This window comes from Neopelma chrysocephalum, unplaced genomic scaffold (genome assembly GCF_003984885.1).
Source record: "Neopelma chrysocephalum unplaced genomic scaffold, ASM398488v2 Primary Assembly neopelma1_97, whole genome shotgun sequence".
In the NCBI taxonomy this organism is placed as follows: Eukaryota; Metazoa; Chordata; class Aves; order Passeriformes; family Pipridae; genus Neopelma; species Neopelma chrysocephalum.
Window position 1 is genome coordinate 2,581,891 of NW_020897760.1, and position 25,063 is coordinate 2,606,953.

General features: G+C 48.1%; 1 protein-coding gene and 1 non-coding gene across 2 annotated transcripts; both read left to right on the plus strand.

Moving 5' to 3' along the window:
- The first annotated feature begins 1,363 nt into the window (after positions 1–1,363).
- Positions 1,364–14,352, plus strand: CTH (cystathionine gamma-lyase). The gene is made up of 12 exons (XM_027694443.1): positions 1,364–1,560; positions 3,235–3,316; positions 3,853–3,948; positions 5,585–5,694; positions 6,262–6,393; positions 8,154–8,211; positions 8,872–8,949; positions 9,623–9,775; positions 10,267–10,388; positions 11,803–11,855; positions 12,957–13,095; positions 13,737–14,352. The coding sequence occupies exons 1-12, from the start codon at positions 1,411–1,413 to the stop codon at positions 13,743–13,745; spliced, it is 1,182 nt and encodes a 393-aa protein (XP_027550244.1). The 5' UTR covers positions 1,364–1,410; the 3' UTR covers positions 13,746–14,352.
- A 9,630-nt stretch (positions 14,353–23,982) lies between these two features.
- On the plus strand, positions 23,983–24,064 carry TRNAL-AAG. Its single transcript has one exon. It is a non-coding gene; the product is annotated as a tRNA-Leu (tRNA).
- Positions 24,065–25,063: the final 999 nt, after the last annotated feature.

Here is a 25,063-nt window from a genome sequence, read left to right on the forward strand (position 1 = left end):
CCCCTTTGTACTTATCCTTCAGCACACTGAACCCACCTCTGTGTGCCCTTTACCCTCAGAAGGCAAACTGCTGTTCTGTGGATGTCAATCCATGTGGAATAACCTTGGCAGGGAGACACAGTGAATTAATTTTTAATCCCAGAATGCAGAATGTGTCAGGCTGGAAGGAACCACAGTGACTCACCTGGTCCCACCTCTCTGCTCCAGCAGGGTCATCCCAGACAGGATAGGATTGTGTCCAGAGAGTTCTGAAATATCTCCAGCGAGATATTCTCCACTCCACTCTGGGCAATCTGTCTGAGTGCTCGGTTGCTGCACAGGAAGGAAGTTCTTCCTTATGTTCAGGTCGAACTTCCTGGGCATCAGTTCCTGCCTGTTCCTCTTGTCCCGGAGCAGAGACTGGTCCATCCTCTGACACCCCTCCTTTAGATATTTATACACATTAATAAGATATTTCACAAAATCCCAGAATAGTTGGGGTTGGAAGGGACCTCTGGAGATCACCAAGTTCAACCTTCCCTGTCAGGGCAGGGTCACCTGGAGCAGGTGGTTTTGGAATGTCTCCAGAGAGGGAGATTCCACAAGCTCCCTGGGCAGCTGTTCCAGTGCTCTGCCACCTCCATGGAAAGAAATTCTTCCTCATGTTGAGATGGAACTTCTTGTGTTTTAGTTTATGACCATTGCTCCTTGTCCTGTCGCTGGGCACCACTGCACAGAGTCTGGGACCATCCTCTGACACCCCTTGGAGATATTTGTGTGGACTGAGGGGATCCCCTCTCAGTGTCTCTTTTCAAGGCTGACCAGGCCCAGCTCCTGCAGGTCTCTGCTCATCAGAGATGCTCCAGGCTCCAAATCATCTTTGTGGCCTCTGCTGGATCCCCTCCAGGAGCTCCATGTCCCTCGTGTCCTGGAGGAGCCCAGAACTGGACACAGCACTCCAGATGTGACTCCACAGAGCTGAGCAGAGGGGCAGGATCCCTTCCCTGACCTGCTGGCAATGCTCTTCCCGATGCACCCCCGAAACCCATTGTCCCTCCTGGCTCCAGGACACACGGCTGGCTCAGGGACAACTCGGACTCCCAGATCCTTCTCCGCAGCTCTGCTCTCGTAGGTCACTCCAGGGTGTGCTGGTACTGGGGTTACCTCTTCCCGGATGCTTAGGTGATCCAGGCAGCGCTGCTCCCTTTTCGCTTCCCAGGGAAGGCGCCCTTGGATCGGGACAATCCCCCAGGATCGGGACGATCTCGGCTCGCGAGCTCCCCCCGGCGGGCGGGCGCTGACACTGCAGGTCTGGCCCCGCCCCCCGGCAACGCAGCCAATGGGAGGCCGCGCCGAGGCCCCGCCCCCGCCGTGCCCCCGGCGGTGCCGCCGCGGCTCCGGCAATTCCCGGGACACGCGGGACACACGGCCATGGAGCGCGGCTTCCTGCCACCCTTCCCTCACTTCGCCACCCGCGCCATCCACGCCGGGCAGGACCCCGAGCAGTGGCGCTCCGGGGCCGTGGTGCCGCCCATCTCGCTCTCCACCACCTTCAAGCAGCGGGCGCCCGGCGAGCACGCGGTGAGTGCGGCCGCCACCGCGGCATCGGGTCACCCCCGGGGCACTGAGACACCCGCGGGAGTACGGAGCCATCCTCGGGGGTACCGAGACACCCACGGGGGCACTGAGCTAGTGGGCGCACCGGGGGGACCCCGAAGGCCCGGCGTGGGGAGGTCCGGGAAGCAGCTGCCCCTGGGAAGGGGAGGGAGCTCCCGATGGAAATGTTTTCCCACGTGGCAGCTTCTGGACAAAACGAGCATCTTTTCCCTGCTGGAAGCGGTGGTTTCGCCCAGGGAGGGTGTGGAGTCTCCCTCACTGGAGATATTCTAGACCTGTGTGGACACAATCCTGTGCCATGTGCTCTGGGATGACTCTGCTGGAGCAGGGAGGTGGGACCAGGTGAGCCACTGGTGGTCCCTTCCAGCCTGACCCAGACTGTGATTGTGTTTTCCCGGAACCGAGAGAGTTTGGGATGATTTCCACGTGAAATGAGGAGGAAGGGGAGCAGGGGCAGGGATGCTGCTGCCCAGCTCCACGGGCTGCACAGAGCCAGGACTCTCGGAAGCTTTACCTGCCCATTTTCCAGATGCAGGGCCCAGGCAGAATCCGTGTTCTTCTTCACACACGTTGTGTGAGAGGCTGCTTTAGTTTTCCTTCCAAACAGAAGGAAATATTTCATAAGGATTTTGTGGCTGCCCCATAGGAACTACTGGGAAGGTTTGCATTAACCTATCCTGAAGTTTCTGATGGGCCATGGCACAAATCTGCCCCTCCTCAACCAGGATCTGCTCCAAAGCCACAGGCTGAACTGGGGCCAGTTGGGCAGAAGGGATGTACCTTGTGATCCCTGATTCCACACAGAATTCAGCTGGGAATGCCTGGGAGCAGGCAGCTGCACTGGAGAAGTCCTCAGAAGTCAGCTGCTGTATCCACAATCCTGATGACAGGCTGTTGGTGTTCCTGCCGGGAGCTTTGCCGGAGCAATCCTCGGGATTCCAGAGCATGAGGAAGTTGTCATTAAACAGGAATCCTCAAAGAATGCAAATCCCAGGGTGCTCAGCAGGTTCTCTGTAACTGCTGTATCCAGCATGCAGGAGTGGTTTTCCCCATTAAATCTTCCCAGAATTCCCATAAAAGCTGGAGCAGTGAGTTGTGGAACTTGCCAGGGACACATTTGGGCTATGAGGAAGTGACGGGTACAGTTGGCCCTGTGCCATCTCTCAGGCTGAGTGTGGTGAAGATGGGAAAATTTTCCCTGATAATTCCCTCCAGAGAGGTTGTGGAGTCTCCCTCCTTGGATATATTCAGGAACACTCTGGACACAATCCTGTGCCATGTGCTCTGGGATGGCCCTGCTTGAGCAGGGAGGTGGGAGCAAATGTCTCACTGTGGTCCCTTCCAACCTGACCCATTTTGGGATCTGAGAGTGAGTGGATTGTGTCAGCCCAAGACCTTTTCTCCAACAGTGACCACAGATAGATGTTTAGGAAAAAGTAGGAGAATGTGGCTGCACCCCCACTGCACCCCCAGACAGTTTTGCTGGTGTGGATGCCCAGTTGTTGTACCAGGAAGCCCTCCTGCTGTTCTGGGAGGAGCTGGATGCCCCCAGCAAGGGCTCTTGAAGGAACCTGGAAGCAGTGTTGTCTAAAGCTTTCCCAGTGCCCTCTCTTACTCTCTCTCTCACTCCTACCCCAGGGATATGAGTACAGCCGGTCTGGGAACCCAACTCGGGATTGCCTGGAAAAGGCTGTGGCCGCCCTTGATGGAGCCAAATACAGTGAGTAATTCATGGCTTGGAGAGGGCTTGGGGCAACCTGGACTAGTGGGAGGTGTCCCTGCCCATGGCAGGGGGTGGAATGGGGTGAGCTTTAAGTCCCCTCCAACCCAAACCATGCCATGATTCCATGATCACAGCTCTGATCACAGCAAGAGCTGCTGTATGGTATCAGGGTCCAGCAGTTATTCTTGGAAAGTCCAGCTCAATCCCTGGGCTTTCTGTTGTGCTTCCTCACTGTGTTTGATGCCTGAGCTAAGCTTGATCCATCCCTGTGCAGCAGCACTGGATGCAGTGGGGAGGGGGAGCAGGCAGCCCCTGGTCCCAATCTGTTCCCAGTCTGGCACCAGTGTCCATCCTGGTCCCAAGCTGTGTAAATCAAGGTGCTGCTTTAACTGGCTCCACTCACCAAGTGAGGGAGAGTAAGAGTGACAGAACAGGTTCCTTTGAGAGGCAAAGTGAGGGAGGTGAAGGCGGGTCTAACCAGGTTGTATCACATCAAATACAGCTTGTCTACCACTTACTCTGTTCTGTTCCAGGTTTAGCTTATTCTTCAGGCTTAGGAGCTCTTCTGAACATCTGTCACCTGTTGAAGACAGGGGATGAAATCATCTGCATGGATGATGTCTATGGAGGTATGTACAGCACCATGGGGGCTTTGATCTTCACTGTGCAAAGGATAAAATGGACCTGAACTCTCTGAAATTCCCCTTTTCTTCGAAGCCTTTTCACCTTGTGAGAACACAGATCACTCCTGTCTGATTTGGGTGTTAGAAATTCAGGCGCTGAAACATTTCATTGGCACAACATGGAGGTTTAAAAATATGTAACAACAAATACATGTTTGCGTGAGGGGAAATAGCAACATCTTAGTGCTGCACAGGTTTGTTTGCAGAGCAGGACCCTCTTTCCCTAGGTTTGACCCTTTACCAACCAGCATTTTGTCTGGACTGTTCCAGACAACTGTTCCATCATCTCCTCCCAAAGCACAGCTTCCCTCTGTTGTCCCTGTGCTTTCTGAACACTTCAGAGATGCCACAGCCCACTCTTAGTTATTGATCTTGCATCATATTTATCAACAACTCCCAGTCCAAGAGGGCATCCACCTCAGACAAGTCCTTCAGAAGGTTTAGGTCACTCAGAATTCCTGAGGAGGAACATGCTGGCAAGACATGGTGTGACAGTTCCTTGGTGTGTGACCTCTGTTCCATTGGTCAGCAGGGCTGGTGTTTCCAAGGCCTTGGCACAGAGAGATCCAACCTGCTGTGTTATCAAGGGAAGGTTAGAGGCAGGTTTCCCAATCAATAGCTGGAAAACCTGGAAATCTACTTTCCTTTCCCCTAGAAGTGCTGAGTGTTTGCCAGTCAGTTCTCTGTGCTTGTGCACATCAAATCTAAACACACGTGTTTGCTTTTCACACTGAAGTTCTGTCATGCCAGATAGTATTCTCCAGCTGCAGCTGGAGACAGCAGGAATCTCTGCTCCTTTAACTCACAGCTCTCTCACCACAACTCAGTCAATCATTTAACCAGAGCACATGGGCAGTTCCTCACTTCTGAAGGGCTCAGGGGGGTATTTTTCAAGCAAAACTTGTTCACCTGCTCCTTAAAGCCTCGACCTGGGGTGGCTTTTGCAAAGATAATTTTATTGTTTTTCCCCTGATTTTTTTTCATACTTTTGTTATTAAAAAAGGGTTTCCTTAAACCCTCAAATCACTCAGCTGTGCCTTCAGCACACAGAATCTCCATATTCCATCCCTTCATGCTTTGATGGCAAACTGCTGTTGGACAGAAGGGAGTCCATGTGGGAGAGACACCCAATAAATTAATTTTTAATCCAGGCAGTATTTCCAGGTAGTGTGTTGCACATCTATTGATCAACTGTTTGCTGCTGGATTCTTTTAATCTTCTCAATGCAAGGTTCCAAAGACAGACAGGAAGGAAAGAATCACTTTTAGTGGAATGATAATAAACACAGTACTGGAGTCTTCTCCTTGATGCTTCTCTATTTAATTTTCTGATCAAAAAAACCCCATTGATTTCAAATACTTCACAAATCACTCTGATCCCATATTCCCCTTATTACTTTTTCATGATAATTAAAACTACAATAATCTTTAAATGTTTTTAGAAATAAAAACAATACTCATTTGTCATTTTCATGCAGGACAAAGCTGTGCCCTCCTGACTTTCCCTGGGTGATACAAAAGACTGGAGAGCAGTGAAGAGAAGTCAAAGGAAGTTGTTTCATTGTGATTTTGGGTTTTTTCAGGCACAAACAGATACTTCAGGAAAGTCGCCTCAGAAATTGGTTTGAAGGTAGTTTTTGTTGACTGCACAAAACCAAAATGCCTGGAAGCTGCAATTACACCACAGACCAAGGTAGGGGAGGGGGAAATGAATATCGTTAAATAGTTTTATTCTTGCTCGTGTTGAATTTGGTGTCTGTGTCGATCTGAGGGGCTCCAGGGGTTGGGGCACTGCTGGTCCCACCAGGGCATGTGGTAATGTTTGTGCTGCCTCATGGAAAATATTTTAAGAAGACAAAAAAACACTCTGAAGAGAGAGAGGAGGAGGGAAAAAGTAAAAAAGAGCAGAGAGAACACTGAGCTCAGAGTTGGAGGTGCTCCATGGCACTGAAGTGGATAATCCCTTGCTCCAGGGAAGTGTTTCAGACCTTTGGGCATAATGACTTTGTTCTGGCTCTGTCAGGCCTTCTCCAGGTGGGATGAACCTGGATTTGCAAAAGCTTTGCTGTGCTTCCCATGTTGAGTTTGTGGGGAATCACCTCTCCTAAGGAACCTTCCCTTGCTCCAGCAGGGAAACCTTGTTTTCACTCTGGGAAGCTGGCACTTAATAAATTATCATTGAAAGCACTTCTCACTTGCCCAAGAGGCATCAGCAGCACTGAAAATCTCTGACCTGGTGCTTTCTGTTGGATTTGTGCAGCTGATTTGGATCGAGACCCCCACCAACCCCACGCTGAAGGTCATCGACATCCGTGCCTGTGCAGATGTGGCACATAAACACAGGGATGTTCTCCTGGCAGTGGACAACACCTTCATGTCTCCCTATTTCCAGGTGCGTTCACCATTATCCCATTATTCAGTGTAGTTCAAGTGACATTTTCAAAATGGGAAGCACCAAGGAACTGTAGTTTTGATCTTTGCATGTAAAATCACTGCTCTGTTTCTAGCTGCAGGTTAATGCTGCTGGTTGCCTCAGTGGAGGTGTATCTGTCATTCAAAAATCATGGATTTTGGTTCTTTCTGATGAAAATCACAGCAGGCTTGTTAAAAAGTGTCCTGTTTTCTGACTTTGGCCTTTTTATGGCAATTATTTTGTATATGCTGTTTAAGCGCCGTTCTGAACCACTTGGTAGTCTAGAAAAAGTAGTGGAAGAAAAAGTTAAAACAAGCAAACTTTGTTCAATCTTCCTTTGAGACATTCAATATTTCTTCAATATTTTGGTGAGTATGTGGCTTAGAAGTTTATACCTTTGTTTATAACAACCGACATAACTTTTCTATATTGATAAAAGGAAGTGATTTTCTTCTAAAAGTGTTTCAGAATAATAAACTTCCAAGTTTTGTTCATCTCAATATGGATTGGAAATATACGTATAAATTTCCCAGGAGACCAAGCCAATCCCTTGTGTTTTAGGTCCAAAGTCACCCTTCTGGCAGAGTGCAAAGGCAAAGTGTCTGGTTTTGTTCAGGGTACTGAGGTCTTCATGCATTTAGGGAGCTCTGCACAAAGTGTTAATGCTAAGCTCCAGCAGCACTGCAGTTGGTCTGGGACATTCCAGAAGCTTGGTGATTCCCCCCTGCAATGTGTTATTCAGTTCAAAATTCACAATTTACTTCAGAAAGGGGGGTGTGAAAGGCACAAAGTGGGCTGGGCTGGTTAATGAGTCTGGGTCAGCCTGGTGCCACTGCTAATGATTGATTTTGATAAGGGGAGTAGGTAGTGTTGTTAAACCCCTCCAGACCTCTGCTGGTGCTAAGCAAATGAGAAATTCAGAGAGATTTGTATGTCAATATTGAGTGTAAAAGGCATTTTTCCATGGTGATTCCGTCTGTGCATTGGGAGTGAGTGTTATCCCTGTTCCTTGGATGGATGTCCATGTTCAATCTGGCTCAACAGTCTTTAGACCTGCTTACTTTGTTACCTTTTAACACACTGATGCTCTTCGCTCTTTGGAATATGTTTATATTATGTGCCAAGTCCCTCAGTGATTAATTAAAAGAATTACATTGTTCACGACCTCTTGCCCATTAACCCCTTGCTTTGTCTCACCTTCAGAAGGCTTCTGGGAACAAAGCTGGGAGGTGAGGAATAACAGCTGGCAAAGAAAACCTCCTTTCCTCATGTTTTCGGTTCTCTCAGTGTAGTGTCACCAATACCTGGAAAGCAATGCAATTTTTTTGCTTTTCAGACTGTGTTGAGGTCTTAATTTTCTAAGAAAATCCACTTTAGAGAGTAAATACCATTATTTCTCTTGCCTCAGCTAAGCAATAGAACTATTTTTTCCCAAATATGAACTGTATGTTAGATGGATTGAACCACTTCTCTCCCTGAAGCCAGCGGGAATTGGACCAGTGCTGTTAAATCACATTTGAGTGTGCTTATCTTGAATTCAGAGTGTCCCCCTGTGCTTTTGGTTTTATCACACATTCAATCATCATTCTCAGGTTTTTGTGTTTAAGATGTTAAGTTTTTGTGGGTTTTTCTTTAGTTTCTCCACTTATTTTTTGCTATGTAAGCCTTTTTGGATAGCTAGAAGGGAACCTGGCTGCATGCAGGCATTAATCAGAGCTGTGAATTTAATTTTGTTTCAGCGTCCTCTGTCCCTGGGGGCTGATATTTGTATGAGTTCTGCGACCAAATACTTGAACGGTGAGTGTGGGAGTTCAACACCTACTTCGGGCAGGGTTGGATGGAATATTGGGAAGAAATTCTTCCCTGTGATGGTGGTGAGGTCCTGGCACAGGTTGCTCAGAGAAACTGTGGCTGCCCCATCCCTGGAAGTGTCCAAGGCCAGGTTGGACAGGGCTTGGAGCAAACTGGTCTAGTGGAAGGTGTCCCTGCCCATGGCAGGGGGTGGGATGTGATGTTTAAGGTTCTTCCCAGCCCAAACCAGTCTGGGATTCTATGATAACATGAATTATTATTATTATTATAAAGCCATGCTGGCTTTAATTTGACTACAACAAAGCAGGTGCCTTCAGGAGGAGGTGGGTTGGGAGCTGCTCTGCCTGAGCCAGGAGTCTGGAGCTTCTCTCCAGGACATTCCTGGTTCCTGCAGTGTCCTGGCAGGTGGCAGAGGTGCCCTGGGAAGTGCCAGTGCAGGAGACAGTGCTGAGCAGAGCTTTAGAAACAGCCCAAATCTGCCTTGTGATTTCTGTCTGCACAGGAAGAAAGACTAGAGCTTCAGGAACAACCCCAGGGCCTTGCAAAACTGGGCTTTTAGTAACACCAGGATGGAGAAACTGGGGGGTTGAGGCAGAACCCTGGAGCAGATGGAATGGCTGATCCCGTTCTTGTCTTCATTTGTAGGGCACAGTGATGTGGTGATGGGGCTGGTCTCAGTGAACCGGGATGATCTCTACGAGAGGCTCAAATTCCTGCAGAACTGTGAGTACTAATACAGGAAATACCTGGAAATGAATCCTGGTCACAGACCAGCTCCTACTGGGGAGCATGGGGATGCACATGAGTGGGAATTCTGATTAGAAATGCAGCTCAAATGGGCAGAACTGGGAATAATAAAATAAATTTTTATTTTAATAAATTTTAATACAATTAAAATAATATTTAAATTAATAAAATAAACTTAATAAAATTAATAAAATTAATGACACTGGTCTCCACTTCCTAACTGCTTCTAAAGAACTGATGAGACACATCCTGGAAGCATTAGGGTCTCTCTGCCTTGTGCACACCTGCAGTTAAAGGGGTTTTTTAAACTCACACATCAGAATTTTCTTGTATATGTTGATTTTAAGCATTTTACTGCCTCTTAATTGTCAGGAATAAATTTCTGTGTGGGGTTCTGCCTGCTCTCTGCCTACAGCAGAGACAATAAAGGTATATTATGTCTAATAAATAGAACCCCTGAGGCTTCAGCTTGTTAATTCACCTCATTAATTGGCTCCCCACGTGTGTGAGATGAGGAAGGAGATTGCAGCAGGTGTCTTCCCGCTTGTCATGTTCTAACTTTAGAAATGTTGGAGATTAGGACTGTATCAGTTGTACTAAAACCCAAACCAACCCCTTTTTTCTGAGGAATTTTGTCTCCCTCCCCCAGCTCTCGGGGCCATCCCGTCTGCCTTTGACTGTTACCTGTGCAACCGGGGGCTGAAGACGCTGCACATCCGCATGAAGCAGCACTTCCACAACGCCCTGGCTGTTGCCCAGTTCCTGGAGTCACATTCCCTGGTGGAGAAGGTCCTTTTCCCAGGTGGGTTGGCAGGACCTCTGAGCAGGAAATGTCGAAATGTCCCAGAGGGTGGGTTTGGGTGCTGTGATGCTCCGTGTCATCGTCACCTTCATGTGGTGACTCGGGCAGGGTGTCCACCTTGGAGCGGGCTGAGGGGGAGCTGCTCCACCTCTGCATGAGGGCAATTTCCTCAGTGACTCCCCAAATTCCAGGGTTGACACAGGCTGTGTGTCCACCTTGGAGCAGGCTGAAAGGGAGCTGCTCCTTCTTGGAATGAGGGTCATTCACCCCAAGTGACTCCCCAGATTCCAGGGGTGACTCAGGCTGGGTGCCCACCTTGGAGCAGGCTGAGGGGGAGCTGCTTCACCTCTGAAGGAGGGTAATCACTCCAAGTGACTCCCCAGATTCCAGGGGTGACTTGAGCTGGGTGTCCACCTTGGCAGAGGCAGAGAGGGAAGCTGCTCCACCTCTAAGGGAGGGTCATTTACTCCAAGTGATTTCTCAAATTCCAGGGCTGCCTTCCCACCCTCAGCACGAGCTGACGAAGCGCCAGTGCTCAGGCTGTCCTGGCATGATCACCTTCTACATCAAGGGGAACCTCAAACATGCTACTGCCTTCCTCAAGAGCCTAAAGGTAAATGGCAATAAAACACCTCCTCAGAGGGACCTGGGACTGTCCTGCTGAGGGGGATGGTGGAAGTGGCTTTTCTTGGTGAGGGGAGAGTCTGTCTGTACTTGCAAAGCTCCTCAAGTCTTTCGGGTGTGACCATCTCTAAATAATAGATAATTTGTAAATGTGAGGCTGATGAGAGGGAACAAAAGATGCCTGAGCTCCTTGGAAGGGTTTGTTTGCACAGCAAGGTGAGGTGTGTCCAGGTTAGTCCAGGAAATGCTGCTGACAAAGGGCCTTTTGCCAAAATACCTGCAGGGGTTGGAAGCAGAGGAGCTGTGGCTGGTGTAACACTGCTGGAATATTTCAAAGTGCTCATCAGGAGAATGAAACATTGAGGAGGGACCTGAATCATGAAGCTGAGAGGGAGTCCCTCAGTTTGGAGAATGGTTGGTTGTTTATTTGACCCAAACAACAGGTTTTTGCTGTTTTGCCATGTGTTCATTCTGCCTGTGCCCTTTGATGTGTTTCTAGTCGTGATCTCTGGTTAATTTGCATCCTGCTCTACTGGTTTTGCTGTTTTGTTCTTGGAAAAACCAATCAGTAAGAACTGGTGGAGGTGAATTAGAACTTCCTTCTGCCCCCTGTCTCACTTGCCAGCTGATGTCACCCACTGAAAATGAATTTACTACAAATATGGTTGGCCCACAAAATATCTTTTGACCTGAGAGAAAGGACTGAATCCTGGCACAGGAGATCTGCCAGCTTTGACAAGAAATATCAGGGAATGTGTCCCAGGAGAAGTAGTTCCTTACAGTTATCCAGGCCCTTTGACTTGGATGACCATCAGTTTGTCACTAGGCTTGTCCAAAAGTAAAGTCATTCCAAAGAATCATAGAATCCCACACTGGTTTGGGTTGGAAGGGACCTTAAAGCCCATCTTCTACCACCCCCTGCCATGGGCAGGGACACCTTCCACTATACCAGACTCTCCAAGTCCCATCCATCCTGACCTTGGACACTTCCAAGGATGGGGCAGGATGAGTCTGTTTTAAATCTTAGTAGCTCTTACTTGCTAAATGTACACTTTATTCCTGAATTACACTAATACCATTTATAAAATAAAAGTTATTATAGGAAAAACTTAGGGGAAAAAAACCCCTAAACATTCTTTTTCCATAATGTCCTTGAAGTGGTCATTGCCTCAAGGCTGCCAGAGCTCAAGGAGCATATGGACAATGCTCTCAGGGACAGGGTGAGATTGTTGGGGTGTCTGCAGGGCCAGGAGTTGGACTCATGATTCTTGTGGGTCTCTTACAGCTCAGGATATTCCATGATTCTTTGACATCTCTTTCCATGCATCCATGAAAACTTGTTAACTTCTTTCTTTCACACTTCCCTTTCACCCTTGTTAACTTGTGTTCCATCTTTCCCATAGGTGTTTGCCCTGGCTGAGAGTCTGGGGGGCTACGAGAGCCTGGCAGAGCACCCGTAAGTCATTCTTCTATCTTCAAAGTCTAAAAAGGCTGCAGAGTCCCCCAAAATATTAGTGGGAGTTCTACAATTTTCCAGTCCCTGAGGCCAAGCTGTTTTCCATGTAATGAAAAGAATGGTGTGTTGTGTAGCACAAACCTAGCAGAGGCTCCAGGAATGAGTGAATTCTGTGAATGTTAGAGTGCAGTGATGGAGGAATTTTGACTGAAAAACTGGAATTTAGGAATTTGTTGCTCTGAAAGCAATCCAAGAAATCAGCGTGTGTTGGAATTGTGGAGCAGATGGGATGGAGGGAAGAGCTGTGCCATGCTCCCTGCTCACACAAGAGGGCGTGGTCAGTACACGCACCCATCTGCCTTGATTCCCTGTCAGGACTTCTTGTGGGAATTTTAGAAACACTTGGCCGCGCCTGTTAAGGTTAAAAGGCTAAAAAGAGGATTTATATGGAATTAGATTCTTTTACTCAAAGCCAATTTGCTTTTCAAAAAGATACATGGGAATTTATGGCTTTTTGTGTGCTAAAGCATTTTAGGTATTCATTAGAGTAACAGCAAATCTTAAACCACTCCAGCAGCTGGAAGAAATTGTGAGTTGGTTGGTGGAGCACAGGGGAAAATACCTTCTTGCCCATATCCTCTAAACCTGCAGAGAGTAAACCCTTCAGTGTAATTTGGTACAGTTTGACAAGAAGAAACCAGAAGTTAATAGAAAACAGGAGATTTTATACTGGAGGTTGTTCACTGCAGCTGCTTCTCCACATGCACAGCAGAGCTTTTCGAGCAAAAAAACCCCTAAAAAACTCTGGAAGGAAGAGGAATGGGATTTTCTCCTTTTTTAGCTCCAGATTTTGAAGTATCCACTTCTTATTTATAATTTGTAGCTTAGAAAAACTTTGCTGAAAGTCTAAAGTCCCTGACTTCACATCATTTACAGTCACTGCCACGAGCTCTTTCCATCTGTGGGTTCAGCAGCAAGTGGCACAGAAAAGGTGTAAAACCTCATGAAACTTCGGGGGTGCTGGCAGAAAACCAACTGGTTTGGGCTTTACTGAGGAAAGTGCAAAGTTCTTAGGAAACAGGCTGGTGTTTGTCCCTGCAGGGCCATCATGACCCATGCCTCAGTGCCCCAGGAGGACAGGGAAGCTCTTGGCATCACTGATACATTGATTCGTCTCTCTGTGGGTTTGGAGGATGAGGAGGATTTACTGGCTGACCTGGACCAGGCCCTGAAGGCTGCGGTGAGTGGGTTCTTACCCCCTAAGAATCATTCCCTCTCTCACTGACTGACTCCTGGGAATTCTTACCTTTTTAAGCCACTCCTAAGCAGACCTTGGATTTAAAGCTCTCCCTGTCAGGATTCCCTGTACAGGGTTTGTGTCCCGATCAATCACAGTCTCAACCGACATGGATTCAGGTACAACAGATGTTGGAGTCATGGGAATGTCCCTGCTAAAGTCAGGCTCAGGGAGACTCTCACACAGGCCTAGAAAGGCTCAATGTGTGCTTCAGATTTTTCCTGGCAGGGTTGAAATATATTACGGAGCTTTAAGAGCTTATCTCAAACAGTAAGTCCAATATTTGAGTACTGCTGTTTCATTCCACTCCTGATGCTCCTCTCCCACAGGTCTGGATTTCAGACAGTGGATTTTTTTTTGTGTGTAGGGTTGGTTTTTAATGTTTTTTGTTTGTTTGTTTTTCAGGGTTTTTTTGTTTTTTAATGATAGGAAAAGTTATCATCAGTAACTACACATATTTCTATTTGCCAGCACAGAGCATGAAATTAATCTAATGCCAAAATGTCTTATTTATGAAAAGAAGAAGAAAAGTGTGTGGTTGATGAGGGGCAGAACATAATTATCTCTCCTTTCCCTTCTTGCAGTTTGCATAAGCCTTGACGCTTAAAGAAGGAACTTGGAATTGGATGTTGCAAAGACTATGGAAGAGGACATGGAAAACCAAATTACTCCTTTGATTTGCCTTTGATTTGCCTTTAGGAATTTCAATCTGGATTCCTGGGGAGTCTCCCTGGTGCTGTTGGGTTGGTTCTGCTGCTGTCTGGCTGTGCACGGACTGTGTGTGGCACAGCCTGGGCTCTCCTGTGGGTCAAGGTCTGTTGTTGGGAAATCCCTTGGGATTTCTGGAGTCAGCAATTGTGTGTGAGAGCAGCCATGGGCTCCCTCAGAAATGTTCTCCCTGTTCTCCCAGAGATCAGTGTTTCTTCTGATGGTTTGAGGTCACAGGGAGTGGTTCCTGGTGCTGCTCTTGGGATGCACAGTTCATTCTTCTCTTCCAACCCAGCAGCCCATCTTAAAAACCTGATTTGCCTTAGATTTATTTTAATTAGGTCGGAAATGTGCTTTAAAGCTTTTCTCCTCTGGATTTTTTAATGCAGTATTGAAAATGAAGCTTTGAAAATGGTAAATAATAGCTTTCTAATAGCTGTTAGTTATGGGAATGATTGAAACAATTTTAATTAAAATATACTGTGAATTTCCTTGATGTCTTCCTTGTTCTTCCATTTCCATGTGCTACTTGGGTTCAAAATCAGGTGATGGAATGACCCTGGAGCTGTTCATATTTTCCTATGGGAAGATGTCATTGATGATGTTACTTTTGTCAAGAAAAAGAGATGTAAATTTGGCTGTAGAACAACTTCTGCAAATTGCAGTGTTCAGGCAGGGAATGCTCAGGGGGGCTGGGTGGGACAAGGTGTCCCCTCCCGCATCCCCCCAGGCGACTCTACTGAAGAGCCACCAAAGAAGCACAAGGTGCTGCAGGTTTTTGTTACAAGACTTGACTGCATAGATCCTTCTGGGGGGGAACATTTGGCTTTCCTAAGCTAAGTAGAAATTGGACTTTCTGGGGTGTCTTTTTGCTTTGTGTCTCAGATTGAGAGCTGACATGGAATGGGAGTTGGGTGATGTTCACTCACCAGCTGATTCCAGGCTGCCTTAGACTGTGGTCTGGGACAGCCTAGCTCATGAGCAGGAGAGGAAAGAGGGCTGGAGCTGAGACAGGAAGGCAGTTTGTGTGTCACCACACAAACAGAAAATAGTCTTCATTATGTACAGTGATGATATCCTGAGAAAACTGAGGTGAAGTATTCACATCACAAACCACCTCATTTCACACTGGTTTGGGTTGGAAGAGACCTCAAAGCTCAGCCAGTTCCACCCCCTGCCATGGGCAGGGACACCTTCCACTAGACCAGGTTGTTCCAAGCCCCGTCCAACCGGGCCTTGGACAGTCCCAGGGATGGAGCAGCCACAGCTTCTCTGGGCAACCTGTGCCAGGGCTTCCCCACCCTCACAGGGCAGAATTCCTTCCCAATATTCTACCTAACTCTGCCCTCTGGCAGTGGGAAGCCATTCCCCCTTTTTCCCTTGTCCCTCCTAAGGGTGGGTTACTGGTTATACCAGGTCAGCAGCTCATAAAGCCCATCCAAAGGAAGTCCCTCAGATCCATGTGTTTTTCTGGGAAGTACAGCCTCTGTCCAGTGCCATGAACCTGCTGGTTGGTCTTTGGCTGCTCCTGAAGGGCAGCAGTGTCTGGTTTCTGTCAGGAGAGTCTCTCATCTCCCATGAAATGAAAAGCTTGTGTGTTTGCTTGTCCTGCTGCTGACGGGAATTTCCCTTATCCGTTTTGTTTGGGGAAAGATAAAACTGCCAGCAGTGAAATTCTCAATGAATTGTCCCATGATTTTCTTGACACACAGAATATTGACCTGAAGCTGCCTCTGAGGTTGGACCTGCCAGGAACTGGTCCCTTCATGGGGAGGTTGCAGTGGTAGGAGATGCACTCAGCTGATCATACACTGATTATTCACATTTTATATCATGGCCCCAACCTGGCAGAGCTCAAGGACCATTTGGACAATACTCTCAGGGACAGGGTGGGATTTTGGGGTGTCCTGTGCAGGGCCAGGAGTTGGACTTGATGATCCTTGTGGGTCCCTTCCAACTCAGGTGACTCGGATTCTATACATCTGAGCAGGAGATAATCCATTGGGATCTCTCTATATATTTCTGTTCATGACTTTCCTGGATCCATTCCCTCTGACCCCAGATTTGGGTTGTATTTCCCATATTCCATCTTTGTGACGCTAAAAGGCACATTACATCCTTGGGTTGATGTTGCAGCTGTGAATTCAGATTTATTGCACTTGCAGGGGAATTTCTTTTTTATGTTGAGGCCCAAATCCCTTGTATTGCCTAAAGATACATTTTTTCCTGGAAAATAGTAGAGCAGCACTAAGCCTGGAGATAAGACCAGTTAAACCAGAAGCAGAGCTGGCTCCCAGCCCCAGCGTTATGAGTGGCAGCAGTGCTGGGGTCAGCTTGCACTCCCAGCCTCAGATTCCATGGATTTGAGCTTTTTTTGGCATTTCTTGCATTTACAGCCATTTGATGAAGTGCTCTGTGTTTTCCAGCCAAGAGCTGAACCACATTAGTCAGAAGAGTTCTTAAGAACTTCAGCATTCACTTACAGGAAAGTTGCTGTAATTGAGGTCCAGTCTTTGTCAGCAGTGGATAAACTCGTCTACCCAGAAAATGTTGGGTGATCCCGCACGAAACTCCTATTCCTGGAGCCAGCCACACACTTTGGCAGCTTTCCTGCTGCCTCTCGATGGACACATCATGAAGATGCTCCAACTCACCCTGCTGCTGCAAGATCCGTGTCAGAGCACAAGCTGGGAATGACAGCTCATATCCCGCATATTTATGGATTTAGTGGGCTCAAAGGCATTAACTCCAGCCAGCAGATGCCCTTTGGTACCAGCACAGCTTCCCAAGCCCGGCACTCACGTCTCCATGAATCACCAAAATGAGCTTGAGCCTCCTAAGTGCTTTGTAATTCTTTTATCTCTGTTGTGTGCAGGAGCTGACTTAGAAATGCAATTTTTATTCCTCTCTTTTATCCTCTCCCTTCAGGAAAATATTGACTCTTTCATGTCTTGCTGAAGAGCCGGATGTTGGGAAATGGAGTTGGAGATGCAGCTTTCACTCTGCCAATCTCATAGAATCATGGAAGGGACCCTCAGGGATCATCCAGTCCAGCTCCTGGCCCTGCACAGCACACCTCAACAATCCCACCCTGTCCCTGAGAGTGCTGTTCAAACACTCCCTGAGCTCTCCCAGGGTGACAGATGTGACTTCACCATGGCCAAACCCAGCTCTGGGCCCACAGAGCTTCCCTCCCCTGGCACCCATGGAGGTGAGGGCACCTTGGTCTTTGCACACCCCCAGGTCACTGCAGGGAGTCCCCATCCCACCAGCTGGGCCCTGGAATGTCAGAGCAGGGTGGGGGTATGGAAACATTTTCCTTCCCAAGTTTTCAGCCATCATTCCTAGCTCTTTAAGCACGACTGAGAATTTATTTTCCCCCTCTTGCGAACCACATTTTTCACCTCTTTTCTCATATTCCTGCTTTATTGAACCCAGAGCCTGAGTCTTCAACCAATTTGTGGGTCAACACCTGCCACCAGAGCAGGGCCAGGCCATGTCTACGCACACATCTCACCCTGATAGACCTTTATCCAGACCAGCTGCAGAATTTGGATAGGAAAGTTTAACAGTTAAGGTGGTTTTTTCCAGTATTTCCATGTCTGCCTGTGTTTCCAAGATGCTTGTTGGGTTCTCATCATGGCACAATTATTGACACTGTAATTAATGACTTTAAAAGGCTTCATGTGTTTCAGAAGAGCAATGAGATCTGCAGGAATGGAGCATAATTCCATTTCAGTTGGGAATGTTTCCCAAGAGAGTGTGTCACAAAGGCTCTAAGAGTGAAGAAATTATGTTTAGATTATGTTAATCATTTATCTTTCCTCCTCTTCGAGACTTTCATGAGGACAGATGAACGTAAAAGGAATTCTCTCACTTGGACACATGGGGAAGAGCAGAAACAGAGCAGTTCCAGCCCCAAGTCGCGTTTTCTGTTCCCAGGATCAGTGTCAAATCGGTGCTGCTGCTTTTGGGGAGGGATTCCATCCAAGCAGCCAATTCTCAACTTGTTTCTGCGGCATTTTGGATGAGGAGATGGGAAGTTTGGGTTTAAAATTTAGGAACAAGAGATATCACAACAAATATTTGTCTGAAGAGAGAAGCATCCCAGGACATCAGATTAAGATGCTTCTGCTTGTGGCCAAAGCAGAAAAGAGAATGAACAGGGAAAGAAGCAAAGGCAGAGAACAAGCAAAAGTAATCAGATAACACAAATGAGAAAAATTTCCCCATTCATTGAACTTGATTTGATCCTGTTGCTTTTCAGATAGGATGTGGTCTCCTGGGCCTCATTTTGTGTTTCCCACAGGGGCATGTCCTGCCCGGCAGCCCGAGGTCTGCAGTGGCTTTAGTTGGTGATAACACCCTCTGTCCTTCACCACCTCCCTGGAGTAACAGTAATAACAGGGAACCTCAAAACCCATCCAGTTCCACCCCCTGCCATGGACAGGGACACTTTCCACTATCCCAGGTTGCTCCAAGCCCTGTCCAGCCTGGCCTTGGACATTTCCAGGAACAGGGCAGCCACAGCTTCTCCCCTTCCCTCCCTGCCTTTCTCACAGGAATGTCTGAACTCAGAGCACTGTGCTGTGTCCTCCTTTCCAAGCAGGCTTTTGTCTCTGTTGTTGCCTTTTCCAAAGACTTAGTTTGGAATCACTTTGGTTCCCAACACCAAATCTTTCATGAGGGCTTTGACACTGACAGTAATTCACAGAAGCTTTCGCTGAAGTGATGCCTTTGCCAACAACCACAGATCTGTTCCCAGAACTGCTGCCTACATCTAGCAGCCCCTCCTGAAACTCTTCCCAGGAGCTCCAGGCACCTCTCTGGCAGAAGTCCTTGTGTTTCCCATTATACTAGTGCCACTAGAGCCCTGCCCTCACACCTCCAGTCCTTGATGGAGCAAACCAGAAGGTGAACATGGAGCACTCGGTGGGACTCAGTTTGACCTCAGCACTGCTTGGGAGAAAAGAGAAATCTGAAAAAGGGGCTTTTGTTCCGCAGGCTCTGGGCTGGGCTGGAGGGGAGCTCCAGGACATCTGGCAGAAGGAAGGCTTCTGCACCTTGGTGGGTTTTGGGGACTGGAAGGACCATGAACAGGAGTGAATTGAGTCTGGTCCATGCAGGAATAGCCCGTCCCTGTCTGAGCTTGGTCCCACCTCAGGTCTCTGCAGGAGCTTTCCAAGTGACCTAAAATTTTCAGAGACCCCTTTCAGGTGGCAAAACTCATTGTTGATCCCTAATCCTGAAGCAAGTTACCTTTTTCTATTGTACATGAAACACCCCTGCAGTGTCTGTTTGCTTTGCTTCTTTTTCCTTGGAAACAAATTTCTTTCCAACTTGACCATCAGGCCCAGAATAATTAATGAAAACTCCCCTGAGACTGCAAGAAACAAATGCCTCCATTTACAGCAAAGGTTAAACTCAATTTACTCTGTATTAAATCCATTCTTCAAAGAAAAATCCAAACAAAAGCCCCGCAGGACTTTCAGCACAAGGTGGCTGTTGCTGTGCATGTCACCTGTCCCCATCCACAGGGTCAGGACAGGGACATCTGCTGCCATCCCAGCTGAGGTGGGTGTTTGTCCAGCTTGGATCTAATAATCTAATCTCAGTCTGTGCCAGGGAAGGTTCAGGTTGGACATCTGGAGGAATTTCCTCATAGAAAGGGTGGTCTGGCACTGGAAGGGGCTGCCCAGGTTGGTGGTGGAGTCCCCATCCCTGGAGGTGCCCAAGGAATGACTGGACGTGGCACTCAGTGCTCTGGGCTGGGTGACAAGGTGGGGATCGGGCACAGGCTGGACTCAATGGTCTGGGAGGGCTTTTCCAACCTCAGTGATTCTGGGATTTTGTGATTCCGTGATCCTATGACAGGGAATGTTTCCTGGCTGCTGGGAGCAGAACCATTCTCTCTGTTCCATGGATGTGCCTGTGCTGGGAGCCCCATAATGAGCTCAGAGGGGACGTGCGGGGGACAAGAGCTGATCCCAACAATTCCCTGCACTGCTGTAAGTGGACAGGAACCTTCAGTTCATTACCTGGTGAGAAATGAGCCTATTATCCTAGGAATAAAGGAAATGGGGTTCCTATTCAGTGGCAGATAACGAGGCATCAGCTCTCCACTCTCAGTTATTCAGGTACATCACTTTTTACCTCCTTATTCCTTTCTGACACCAAATTTGCCCCTTCAGAAAAGACATTAATTCCATTTGCTCCAGCCCCAGTGCCTGCACACTCTGTGCTCTCCTTTCCCTCACCACTGCAGAGCCTTTCTGCCTTTGAGGCTTCAACCAGAGCCCCTTAATTTGACAATCACCGTGGGAGCTGATGAAGCTAGAGTCAAGATTTAGTCCTTCCAGGGCTCTGGCAGCAGCTGAGCCCGTGTGGAAGTGAGGGTCCTTTGGCAGCAGCATTTTGGAGCTGCTGAAAGGGCAGGGTGGGCAGCCAGGCAGGGGGTGAAAGGGTTTCATGTCCCCTGTGATCCCTCAGCTGTTCTTTCCCTGAAAGGTGAATCCCTGGGGTGCAGCCTCTGCAGATGCCCTGTGCCTGCTCCAGTTTTCCTGGTGGTATTTCTATCCAGCAATAGCAGCTCCTGCTTAAGGGACTCCTGACCCTGGGACCACCTTCCTGCTCCCAGCAGTGGCCAGGCCAGCAGTGGGGTGGCCCTGTGGGGTGACACAGGGTGCAGGGGTAACCCTGACCAAAGCAGAGACACCTCTCCTTGATTCTATTCTGCTCATCCTGGGTCTGCAGGAGCAGGCGGCTCTGACTGCTGATGGATGCTGGATGCTGGATGATGGATGCTGGATGAGGAAGGATGGATGATGCATCCATGGATGATGGTGGATGGTGGAGGATGGAGGATGGATGGGCTGTGCTGCCCAGAGATGGCTCAAGACAGCAACAGCAAGGGCCTCTCCAACATTAAACTGCTAACGAGGAGGAGTGCAAAAGTCTTCCCAAATGTGGAGGGACTTTCTACAAACAGGATCCCAAGTATCCCCCCTTGGCTCATGGATTCCATGTAGAATTTCTGTAGGTATTCATGTAGCGTATCCATAAGGCTCCATGAGATGAAAGGGGCTTTGCTGGAAGTAATGTCTCTGCAGCTGGCAAAGCTCAGCCTGACAAACACACCGTTGATGCTCTGGATTAAGCACGTTTTTCAGGGAAATGTAGGAAAGCTGATGGCTGATGGCAGAGCCTTGTTTGGGATCCTGTTTGCGAACAGTCCCTCCACATTTGGGAAGGTATGTGCAGCCCTGGCTCAGACCGGGGCTGTTTAAAAGAGAACTAGCTGTTAAAAGATGAATATTTAATATTTTGTTATGTTCATATGTTTTTTATTGAATATGTTTTTTATTATTTCTTTATTAAACATGCATTTTGGGAAGCTTTGCTTGGCTGATGGGTGAAAAGCTCTTCAGCCCCCAGGTGCTACAGAGCCCACTGCAAACCAGCTCCTGTGCCAGGAGAGAGACTTTTACTTGGGAATGGTTTTGAACTGAAAAAGGAGAGATTTAGATGAGATGTTAGGGAGAAATTCTTCCTTGTGAGGGTGAGGAGGCCCTGGCATAGGTTGCCCAGAGAAGCTGTGGTTGCCCCATCCCTGAAGTGTTCAAGGCCAGGTTGGATGGGACTTGGAACAACCTGGGAATGAGATGGTCTTTAAGGTCCATTCAAACCCAAACCACTCTGGGATTCTGTGCCTCCTCTGAGGTGCCCTGATGCTCCTCTGAACCCCAAAGGAACTTCCTTGCTCACAAACCAGCCAGAAAACTTCCTCTTGATCCAGTCCTGATGCCCATGGGGACCCAGTTTTCCCACTGCCCACAGTATCCCTACCCAGGGTATATAAATATTCACGAGATGTGGAGAAATCCTTATCCCATTATCTTTCACATCAAACCTCTCATTTGTACTTGCACAGCTCCACCCCCTTTGAGTGAGAGCACTGAGAGTGAGGCACAGGCTCACACGAACCCGACTTATCTTCATCCCTCACTGCTGCTTTCCAACTTTGAGATATGACTCCCAGTCCTCCCATTTCCTTTGTTCTGAATCCCAGTTTATGTTTTCTCTAAGAGGTTATGCTAACACCAATCAAAAGCCCCACAAGTCAGTTTGCAAATTTTGCTGCCAGCCCTTAATGACCTGCTAAAAATAACAGGAATGATTCATCTGCTAATCTACAGAAACGGTGGTTATTTGCTCTTGGGCTTGGGCTTGGCTGCTGGAGATGACAAGTGTGAGCAGATCAAGGAATATTGAAGGGATTTTTCTTCTTTGTGCTTCAGGGGAATGAAAACATTTTCTACAAACCCAGGTGGGGTTTTTTTTCTACAAACACAGTTTGAGATCCCTTGGGGGAGGTCTCAGGGCTTTTCAAATCTGCTGTCCCAAATTTGGGCACAGATATCCAATATTATTAATGTAATTTTTAGACAGAGGTATTTAAACAGAAGTCATTTTAACCAGAGATACTCCAAACAGTGTGTTTGGGAAGCCCTACAAAGGCTCAATATTTTCTAATCTTTTAATAGGGGCTGCTTAAATGCCCTAATAAGAAAATAAGGGCTGTTGTAATCACTTCTTTTTAATTGAAATAATCTCATTGGATTTATTAAAATGATTTAGGTTTTAATTCCAAACCTCCTCAACCCTGCAGCACATTTATTGTAGAGGTTTCCAAACTCCAGCCCTTTCCTGCCCCCTGCCATGCAACAAGGTACAAAATGCCTTAAATCCTGTTCTTTTCCAGCTCTCCTAGGCTGGATTAATATTAAATTTGACCAGAGCAGCTCCCAGTGCCACTGTATCCACACGATCCCACCTGACCCAAATGGAGCTGCAAAACCTACATGGGCTGAAATTTGTTTGCAAATTATTTGGCAGCTGCTGCAAAAATAAATAGACTTTCAGAAATCTGTGGTGGCTTGTGAATGTCCCCTTAATGAAAAAAAGAGTCTATTTCCTCAAATAACCAATTTATTCTCTGTAATTCAATCACCTCTGTTAATGTCAAGGCTCTTTGCCCATGACAGGAGATGCTGCAGTGGGCGGTGTGTGGGATCCTTGGGATCTATCCTAGGATTCGGGTCTAGGGACTCCTAGGATTTGAGCAATGTGGACCAAAAAGCCATGGAGAAAGAAATTAGTCTTCTTACTTTTTTATTAATGGTTATTTTTATGGTTTGAATCACAGAGTGACTCAGAATGGAAGGATTTGGAAGCACATGTCATGTTTCCAGATGTAGCTCAGGGAGCTGGGGGGTCTCACCGTAGTTCTTACAGCCAGAATCTATTCCAATGAATGAAAAAGGTGCAAAACATGTCAAATCCAAACATCCCTTTGAAACCCTGTTTATTTAAATGTGCTTTTATCGCTGTGCTGAGGAAGGAGAAAGTGCTTGTGTTTAGCTGTGGAAGAAAAATATTTATGTAACTCCAGAACTTCCACCGCTTCCCTGTGTCTGACTCCCAAAGCTTGTCAGGAGGTTTCCTGCAGATTTTGGCATCTTCCCTGAGACCAAAGTGGGCAGGAGCTGCTGTTGGCTGCACACCCACTGCAGGCAGAGGGAGCTTGGCCACTTCCCTTGTCACCTTGAACAGGAGATCCATGACCTCATCCCCTTGACCTCCTGCTCTGAGCATCTCTCTGAGTCACGGGGGGCACAGGGACAGGGGCCAAAGGGACAAATTAGACAGGAAAATTGGGTCCTGGGTCTTAATTCCCAACAGGATGGCGAGGTTGCCCTCAGTCATTGAGAAAAGCATCACGGGGATGGGTGTGGAGTTGGTGTGGAAAGATCTGGTGGTCTCCCTGTTGGAGTGCAGAGACTCCCTGTGGATTTAATCGAGGCTGCCATGGGAAGGGAATGAGAGGAGAGGACATGTTGGAACAGGTACATTCAACAGTGGGAAGGGCAGCAGAAGTGGGGGGTGTGTGCTGCAGGCAGGGTTTGGTTCTCTTCTGGGCTTTAATAAAGAAAATGAGAATAAAACAGGATTTGCACGAGGTGAGGACAGTCAGAATGGTCCAGTGGCACAAGGCACTGTGCCCAGGTCAATGTTTCCCTGGATCCCAGGTTCCAATGCCGCTCCTGGTACCCCATGCCCTGCGGTGGCGTGGCCGAGCGGTCTAAGGCGCTGGATTAAGGCTCCAGTCTCTGCGGGGGCGTGGGTTCGAATCCCACCGCTGCCAGAACTGTTTTGACACCTGGAGGCCATCCAGAGGGATCTGGACAATCTCCAGGAGTGAGTTTTAACCAGACCAAGTGCAGGTGCTGAACCTGGGTGGGGCAACCCCTGGGATCAATCCAGGCTGGGGATGAACAGGTTGAGAGCAGCCCTGGGGGTGTTGGTGGGGGAGAGACTGGACATGACCCAACCCAGAACCCCGAGTGCTGTGCTGATCCCACAGTGTGGGCAGCAGAGGAGGGGGGATTCTGCCCTTTTGCCCCCTCAGGTGAGACCCCACCTGCAGAGCTGCCTCCAGCCCTAGAGTCCAACATCCAAAGGATGTGGAGCTGCTGGAGCGAGTCCAGAGGAGGACATGGAGATGCTCCAAAGGCTGGAACCCCTCTGCTCTGGAGCTAGGCTGGGAGAGCTGGGGATATTCACCTGGAGAAGAGAAGGCTCCAGGGAGACCTTAGAGCCCCTTCCAGTGCCTACAGCAGCTCCAAGAGAGAATGAGGGGGATTGGCTTCCCACTGCCAGAGGGCAGGCTTAGATGGGATATTGGGAAGGAATTCTCCCGTGTGAAGGTTTGCAGAGCTGAGTTGGGAGGCAGGGCAGGGATGAGGTAAGAGCTGCTGGTGCTCCTGCAAGAGCTGCCACTGCTGATAAAGCTGCTTCCGGAGATCAAACTGTGCTGTCCCTGGGCACCAGCCAGGATGTGGTGGGTACCCACAGGGGCCAGAGGGGTCTGGCCTAAAACCATGAAGTCATATCCAGAAAAGATTAATTTTGTGATGTGGGAGGAGGAATACACCTTACATTGAGCGCTGGGGGCTGGTAACAGTGTAGTTTCACTGCATCATCTCTACAGGCTCTGGACAGGACATGAGGTTATTTGTAAAATCATAGAATGGTTTGACTTGGAAAGAACCTTAAAGCTCCTTGTGATCTTAGAGATCAAGATGAGCTTTAAGGTCCCTTCCAACCCAAACCATTCTCTGATTGGGTCCAAATTATTTGCTGC

Bases quoted from the DNA above. Each gene is read 5' to 3' on its own strand.
- CTH (XM_027694443.1), top strand. From the start codon at position 1,411: ATGGAGCGCGGCTTCCTGCCACCCTTCCCTCACTTCGCCACCCGCGCC. The intron at 8,212-8,871 runs GTGAGTGTGGGA...CTTCATTTGTAG, and splicing joins TGCGACCAAATACTTGAACG to GGCACAGTGATGTGGTGATG. The intron at 9,776-10,266 runs GTGGGTTGGCAG...CTCAAATTCCAG, and splicing joins GGAGAAGGTCCTTTTCCCAG to GGCTGCCTTCCCACCCTCAG.